This window comes from Oryza glaberrima, chromosome 4, assembly GCF_000147395.1.
Source record: "Oryza glaberrima chromosome 4, OglaRS2, whole genome shotgun sequence".
Lineage (NCBI taxonomy): Eukaryota > Viridiplantae > Streptophyta > Magnoliopsida > Poales > Poaceae > Oryza > Oryza glaberrima.
In genome coordinates, this window is record NC_068329.1 from 2,415,067 (window position 1) to 2,423,618 (window position 8,552).

General features: G+C 39.1%; 1 protein-coding gene across 1 annotated transcript; it reads right to left on the reverse strand.

Annotated features, from left to right (window-relative positions):
* Positions 1-1,153: 1,153 nt before the first annotated feature.
* LOC127770669 (protein argonaute 4B) lies at positions 1,154-8,552 on the reverse strand. Its single transcript, XM_052296467.1, has 23 exons — positions 8,445-8,552; positions 6,277-6,524; positions 5,962-6,167; positions 5,645-5,869; positions 5,369-5,505; positions 5,127-5,224; positions 4,933-5,030; positions 4,610-4,775; positions 4,398-4,514; positions 4,187-4,294; positions 4,035-4,097; positions 3,838-3,951; positions 3,601-3,766; positions 3,417-3,529; positions 3,195-3,332; positions 2,936-3,063; positions 2,768-2,833; positions 2,576-2,639; positions 2,227-2,338; positions 2,055-2,128; positions 1,861-1,955; positions 1,746-1,777; positions 1,154-1,648 (listed from the first exon to the last, which is right to left on the reverse strand). Exons 2-23 carry the CDS (start codon positions 6,514-6,516, stop codon positions 1,473-1,475), a joined length of 2,736 nt encoding a protein of 911 aa, XP_052152427.1. The 5' UTR covers positions 6,517-6,524; positions 8,445-8,552; the 3' UTR covers positions 1,154-1,472.

The window sequence follows — 8,552 nt, forward strand, 5'->3', positions numbered from 1 at the left end:
ATTTGTTAAGGTGTATTTCATTAAAAAAAATCCATAACTCGGTATGAGCTAATGATTCATCTCGTCTTAGATACCACTAAGTTGCTTAAGCCCAAACTTAACATAGAATGCTAATTATTATCCGTAGTTACTACTCTGCTATCTTCAGCAGGAGTGATACAACAATTTGGCGTAGAATTCACAGTACAACCGCTGTTGTTGTGCGAAATTCCTAATGAGCGATCAATCGCGCCGCACGATCAGCTCGTTAGATCGGCGCTAAGATAGCTAATTAGCGATCAATCCCAGGCGATCGTTCTTTTTCACCATTTTTTTTTTGCCACCATATAGTTTTTCTTTTTAGGTAAGTTCCCTCAAGTTTATACATCTAAAGTTTACACACCTAAAATTACCCATAATTTATAAGTCAAAAGTTTATATACCCGATTCAAATTTGAATTTGAATTCAAATATTTTTTATATATAGTACATCTAAAGTTTATACACCTAAAATTTATAGACCCAAAGTTTATAAGTCAAAAGTTTATATACCCGATTCAAATTTGAATTTGAATTCAAATATTTTTTATATATGATACACCTCAAGTTTACACATCTAAAATTTATACACTTAAAGTTTAGACCCAAAGTTTATAAGTCAAAAGTTTATATACCCGATTCAAATTTGAATTTAAATTCAAATATTTTTTATATATAATATTTATATACATATAAAGTTTATACGTGTGAAATTTACGGTATAAAGTCTATACATAAGTATAGAGTCTATGCATGTAAATAAGAGTATTAGATTTTTTTTCTTCTATTTTTTACTTTTTTTTACTTGTTTTTTATTTTTTTAAAATTTTATGATGTAGTATGAAGAGAAAAGGCGAGGAGGAAGGGGAGAGGAGCGTGTTAGTGGAGGGATGCGGGCTGATCGCCCACAACGATCACCCGCCCATTAGCGATCCCCGTTGTGGGGAAGAAAATTGTCGATCGAACAACACCATAATTTCATCCATGCCAGTTATATTTTACCCGTCAGTGAACTGAACTGATGATCAGTAATCCTGAAGATATCAGTGATGTCATGATAACCACAAGGAAAGATTTCCTTGGTCATCCATCCCCAGCCTCGAACAGATCAGATACTCTTTCTAACATCAACTCAGACAAAGGGAAACGCACATCGCTATATAGGAGGGAAGGGACCATAACCAGCAATAGGCATAGCTGCACAAACGTCGCAGTCTGGAAACTAACACCACATACTAAACGGCAGTCCATTAAACCAAACTTAAAAGCTAAAAGGGTTTGGTTAAAGGATACTCCTACCAGCAGATAATCCATGACACAGGCAGCATGCCAAGGGCAGGTACATAGGTTCCATACATGTTCCTAATTATGAGAATCAAAAGTACTAGTAGTTCCCCCAGGCCGGTCACCGGATTTCTGAATGTTGGCGAGCATTTGATCGAGAGGCGGCGCGATCAGCAGAAAAACATGGAGCTCCTCACTTTCTCATGGAGGCGAGGCAGCTCAGGCACCGGTACACTTCCGACAGACGTATGACCTCCTTGGCTGGACGACGCGTCCGACATATCTTCGAACTTGAGGAATGTGCCCACCTGAGCAGCAGCAAGATGGGCATAGCAAATCGGAGCAACTGCACACAAATGCGCAAGATCAGGCACCAACAGGACAGTACAGTGATCTTACCCGAAGAGAACTAGAAATGGCATTACAATTTACAAGCTACATACCAACTGATATGGCTGTTGTGCTTCTCTGATACCTGAAATGGACACAGGCAGCAAATCAGAACAGAACTAGCTAACGGATCGCAGGGATGAAATGCCAGTGCAGTTTTCAACATACACATAAGAGAGTGAGTGCACTAGCTCCTGCAGATCATCAGGGGAGAAACCTATCTCATCGTGCAGAACATGATAATGTGTTGGCCTCGTCGTTCCCTGAAACAACAAACATCTTATAAACACAAGCAACGGAGAGCATACAAAGCAATGAGCTCACAATAAGTGCACTGCAGGTGGAAACCAGAGATAGCTTACAATCATTCCAGCATGAGCACACATGTAGAAGTCATAATTCCTTGGATGGCACACTTGTTTGTCCACAACAGTACCTACAGAAGGCCGTTTACCATTTATCTTTAGCCTCGCCATGATTTCATCACAGTAAAATGATATAACATAGGTATCAGAAAACTGCCTAAAGAGTTACCTGGCGGAACATTATCTGGAGATCCAGACTGAAAAAATTTGGTATGATGATTCTTCTGAGCAACAATCACTGTGAACTTTGGTGACCACTTCTCATCGAGAAATTTGCATGCCTGCATTGATTAAAAGCCAAAGAAACAGTGATGCACAATATGTGATATTTTTCAGATGAGTCCTAGGCATAATTACTACTTGATGAGCTGCATCAATTAAAAGCAAAACAATGAAAGCGATGGGCAATAGGTTACATTTAAAGAAAAATGAGCAATAGGGCATAGCTACTACTTGGTGAGTACAGAAGTTGGACGTGCGGTAGCAGGTATGGGAGGGCTAATGAAATAAACACACACCTCAATGATCTGATCAAGCTCAATGTTAATGACCTGAGTAAACTGGCTTTCACTAACTCCATCCCTAAAAAATAGAAAGTATTTACATCAGTTGCTGGGACAGCTTCAGTTAACAATTTGAGTAAATGAACATCTAAGATATTACTACAGAATTCAGAGAGATTCACAGACAACAATTTTTGAACTCGAAACCTGAAAACAATAACATGATCCGGTTTCCGTTTTCCAGAACTAGTGTAGAAGTCAATCAGCGATTCCCTGAAAAATCCCAAATGCAAAGATAAGCATCTATAGAAAGGATACTTGTGAGCAATCATAGTATACATTGGCAACAATGGTTTATCAAATAATATCTCTTACCGAATGAGGCCATCATCTTCAGTTCCTCGTGGCTTAAACAAGGAAGACATCATTTCTAGCTTAGGTGACTGAGTGTGCACCGATGCTCTGTATTTAGAGATGAGAGGCCATTGGCGAGAGCTAACCACCTAAACAACTCCAAAGGTATACAATAACCAATTAAGCACCCCAACTTAGAAATTGAGAAATCCATGCATATGACATGAGCTACAACAGTTCAGTGTGTGGAGTTATGAGAGTAAAAGTATATCCCTCTTACCGCAGCAATGGAAGGTCTATCAGATTGTCCTGGTTGACCGTGTGACACATCCATACCTAAGATGATGGTAGGTGTCTTCGATACAAGAGGTATTGAAGGGGATGCTTCAATTTGCAGCAATGAGTTTATTCCACCAAGCTGGTTAGTAACAGGGGAAGAGCAAGTCCATAAGCTTACATAAATGGATAATGCAGTAAGAAAAGACAAGGTTACGTTAAATACCTTGGCATTTATCTTCAATAGCAAATTGAGTAGGTACTGATCATTGACTCTTTGTGGAGCAAGGCATTGTGTGACAATACCGAATTCAGCAAGACACTTCCTCTTCCAAGGACCTGGTTGAAACAAAACAATGTAAATTTTGCAAGGGAGTGAATGACTTTAGGGAGTGGAAACAATGACGAACCATAAACTTCACAATTTTTCCTCTCAGGAAGAAGGCACAAGAGGAATTTCGGAGCTCCAGGAAGTTTCGATTTTATCTGTTCAAACATATCATCTACTCTTCTTGATACAGGTGCTCGCCTCAATGAGGGGCTCTCTTCAAACACATCAAAAGGTTCGGCCATTTGCTGCAAAGTTAACAAAGTTCAGTGCAAAGAAATATCAGGCGTAAAATATGTGATAAAAAGCTAAAACATACAATCCCCTTCGCAGATGCATTTCTTATGAGGTCCCGGATAAGATTTCGCACATCACAGCGTGCAGAGAAATTAACTACTGCCCACTTATCGACAGAACAGGTCTGAATCAGTTTCTGAAAAAAGGGAAAGAAATCAGAATGTTCCTCGACCTCCTCCATACCAAGAATAAAGATATGATAAAGAAAATCATTCTGACCTTATTGTTGAAGTTCCACCGACCATTGCGTGGGAATATATCTTCACCATTGCCAGCTTTCAGCTACATGATACAATATATACTTAGACGCGGTACGTTGAATAGAACATGGAGCATGTGAAAACATACGAATTCAGAGAATCCTCACCAACCTTTGGGGGTTGCAGGACCCTTCCTTCAACTTGAGTAAAATTTTGGGCAATTGAAATGCCAGATGCCCTCAACATGGGATCAGAATCATAGTTACTACGTCGAAGTGCCTTGCATTTAGGGTAAACATGAATCATCACTTACCAGTCATGTTGACAATTCCAACCATTTCTATATGATTGTAGCAGGTTAGAATCAAGAATAGTAACTCACATCATTAAGGACTGACATTCTTTCCTGGGGCTTCTGTCTGGATTTCTCAACAAGGGAGGACCTTTGCAGTGTTGACAAAGCTTTGGTGTATCTTTGTAGTGGAATAAGAGAGCATAGCTGGTAATACAAGAATATTCACAACAGGAGTTTGAAATAATAAATAATTCTAGTAAACTTTTTTAAACATGTAGAATAGCAAAAATTAAACAGACCTCTATTGGAAAATAAGTTGGACGCTTTGGTTTCCCCACATTTATGCAAGGAAGATTGCCAGAATAGCGCAGCTCTATGCCTTTGTTTTTCACAAAGTAATCATAGACTGTAACTTCAACTTCATCAACATCCCCATTGTTCCCATTCCTCTGCCTCAACGAAAACCTAGTCAAGCATGCCAATCAGAAAGCAATCGATAATAGCAGAATGATTAGGAAAAAAAACTGCAATACAAGCTCAAAACAATTGGGTGCCTTTTCCAAAATATTAATTTAAGAATTGCTTTAGATGAATAAAATAGCAAGGAAGAATATGCTCTCACATCTGTTCGTTGCAATTTCTGTCACTCAAACCAATGATCTTGAATTCGGAATTCACAGGGGTGGTTCTTATCCTCAAGTTCTTGAGAGCACGCTTGGCCTGTATTGAGCAAGAAAACATCCAAGTAAGAATGTACCAATATGGTTGGATGATTACTAACACATAAACATCAATGATATTAAATAAAAAGCTCACCTTTTGCCAATCAATTCTGTCAGGGTGATCAACTTTCTGGTTGGCAAGAAGAAAATCGATAACAGGACCAGGTTTAACAATCATAGTTGTCGAAACATCTGAAAATTCAGGAAGATTACTTAAATATAGGATTATATAAGGACCACAAATAAACAATGCAATTGCACAACGATATGTCAGGACAAAATACAAACCGATAAATAATGCAATTGCACAACGATATGTCAGGACAAAATACAAACCGATATTCAGAGAAAGTCCACTCTGTGTGCCACGGAAACTTGAATGGAATCCTCGACAGCCCATCACACCACCACCCAGGTCAACAAAGTTATTAGGATTGTTGTGGAAAAATGACTGGCGTACTAAAAGGCAGCCCCTGTAGATAGTGAAAAAAAATTAATGCAGTCATGAGGTGATACACTTGTGGTTGACACGGTGGTATAGAGCATACAAAAACCCAAATACAGCAGAGCACTTTTAAATCACAGGGATAATGCACTTGTGGAGAAACATACTGTTTAGCAGAGTGCTGCCTTAATATTATATCAAGAACTCTGAGAGCTTCTTGGGAGTTCTCTGATTCTTGACCTTTTATGGCCTGAGCAATTGCATTCATAGGGATCTTTGCTGCAAAGCACAGCTCCACTTTGAAAGTCTTGGTCTGGTATGGTCTCCTAACTCTCTTCCTGTCACTACCTCCAGGGCTGTCATTACCTCCAGGGCTTCCATTGGCAGCAGTCCTACAAACAAGAAATAGTTAAACAAGACATAATACCAAACATAATATTAGGAAAGCACAAACAGCAAAAAAACAAATCAAGGATAAACTAACTTTCCAGTTGAAACATCCTCCAACACCACTGTGAACTCATTAGTTACTTGTGGAAGAGCACCAATTGTAAACAGGCTCTTTTCACCATCATAGGCAAAGTCCTTGCTTGAAAGCTCAGAACGGTAGGTTTGCTGCAGTTTATCAATCACCTTTCGACCTACCCCTTTCCCATCAACCGGTCGATCATCCTCATACTTCAGAATAACCTATTAATAAAGTACCACAGAACTAGAAATCAGCCAGGTACATATGTTGATTATGGTTATGAATTCCCATAAATTGAATATAAGATAATAAATTAGAAAAGAAACCTACATTGTAGTGGAAGAAATATTCTTCACTACTCTTGACAGAAACTTTGTAATGATTCGCCAAGAGCTGGATTGGCTGTCCTTTTCTCCCTAAACCAGGCCTGGCCATTGGAAACCGCTTAGGTTTTGCTGGTTTGTTTGCTGGCACCTCGCTCTCAACGTCATCAACTTTAATAGGCACCACATTTGCAGGTACGGGAGGAGGCGGCGGCAACTCATCGGCCTCACCATCATGAGCGTCCATTCTATGAGCTGCAAATAGGGGGATTAATCAATGTTACAATAGGGGAGATTACCCCTTTGAGGAATTGACATCAATGTGATAAACACATTATATTCAACATGTTGAATTCAATAATGCAATGACAGTTGCATCAATACGGAAAGTTTTGTTGCTGAATAAATAAAAAAGGGAGGTAACAAAACAATTGTAATCATTAACAAACCAGCCAGATATAATTGCTTGCAGCAGCAGATTAAAAGCTTTTAAGCGCAAAACCTGTATTACGGCAATTCCTTTTTAAGAAAGTTTGGCTCATTCTCCAACCGAATCCACCCTATTGTTATTAGTTGCATGTATTGTAGTGATTACTGCCTTGAGAAGTTAATCTTTTGTTGTTTTAATGCATGTATCAGCTGAAAAGGGGTAGCCTTCGGTCTAAATCACACTTACTGAAAAGAAATTTTAAATCGTACCAGAATAAAAGCTTGTATACAGCACTTGAGTTAAAAAGAAAGGACTTTTGAACCAAACAAACTAAGCAAGCGCATTAACCATTTAACCCTCTAGGGATAAATTTGAATCACAGCAATCGGAATAAAAGCAGGCCTCCACAAGAATTCTTTTCATTGTTGTTTTCATGCCTATATCAGCTGAGAAGGGGGAGCCTATGGTCTAAATCACACTTCTTTTCAAAAAGAAATTTCAAATCAGACCAACTTGAAGCGCTTGTATACAACATTTGAGTTAAAAGACAAACTTTTGAACCAAGAGCCTTAAGCACGGCAAATTGGCCCTCCAGGACATAGCAAACTGAAGAGCTTGTATACAACATTTGAGTTAAAAAGACAAACTATCGATTTTTTTTTATCCAAGAAATGCAGTACAGCACATTGACTTCTCAGAGAGTAGCAAGCTGAAGGGCTTTTATACAATAGTTGAATTAAAAAGTCGAACTTTTGAACCAAGAAACCTATAAGAACAGCACATTGACCCTTCAGGGAGTACTAATAGCAACCTGAAGGGCATGTATAATATAGTTGAATTAAAAGGATGGAACTATTTGGAACCAAGAAACTGAAGAACTTGTGTTGTCCTTAGGTTTCTTGGTTCAAAAGTTCATCTTTTTAATTCAACTATTGTATGAAAACCTTTCGGCTTTCTACTCCTTGAAAAGTCAATGTGCCGTACGGCATTTCTTGGTTCAAACCCCCCAGGGAGTAGCAACCTGAAGGTCTTGTATTGTATACAATAGGTGAATTAAAAAGACGAACTTATAAACCAAGAAACCTAAGCTCAGCACATTAACTCTCCATAGAGTAGCAAACTGAAGAACTTGTACACAACAGTGGAGTTAAAAACATGACCTTTTGAACCAAGAAACTTAAGCACAGCATATTGACCCTCCAGGGAGAAATTTTAAATCAAACCAAACAGATTAAAAGGCATGCCCCCCACAAGAAGCATCGACAACCATCTACATTTGGGGATAAAAAAAACAAAAGAAACAAAACCCCATATTTGAGCAAGAAGGCGAATGCACCATTGTTACGGGAAGAGATGGGATATTGCAAGAAGCGGATACAAGAGCGTATTCACAAACTGGTTGCAAGAAACCAATACATATATAGATCTATATCATGCAAGTACATACTACTCACCAGATACCAATAAACCTAGGGTTTAGTTGAACCCCCAAAAAAAAATTTTAAGGGGGAAACGTTACAGGAGCGGATCCAACTTGAGACATAGGGGTTCAGTTAAACCCTCAAACTTTTTGGGGAACAAACAGATTGTTACTTGTATTAAGGTTATGGCGCTGAAAAGAAGAGAAGAGCTTCTTCCAAGATTTAGAAGAGAAGCTAGGATTGACGAACGCAAGCAAATTCCAGAAAAAAGTAGTCCCGGTGGGAGAGAGAGAGATGAATCAGAAAGAGGATGCGGATGCTCACCAGGATCCCCTGCTCTGCTCGCGACCCCTGTTCAGCCGCGAGATGGCGCAAGGAACGGAGACGACGAGACGGGAGATTTTCTTTTACGCGAGGAGGAATGGGGAGATA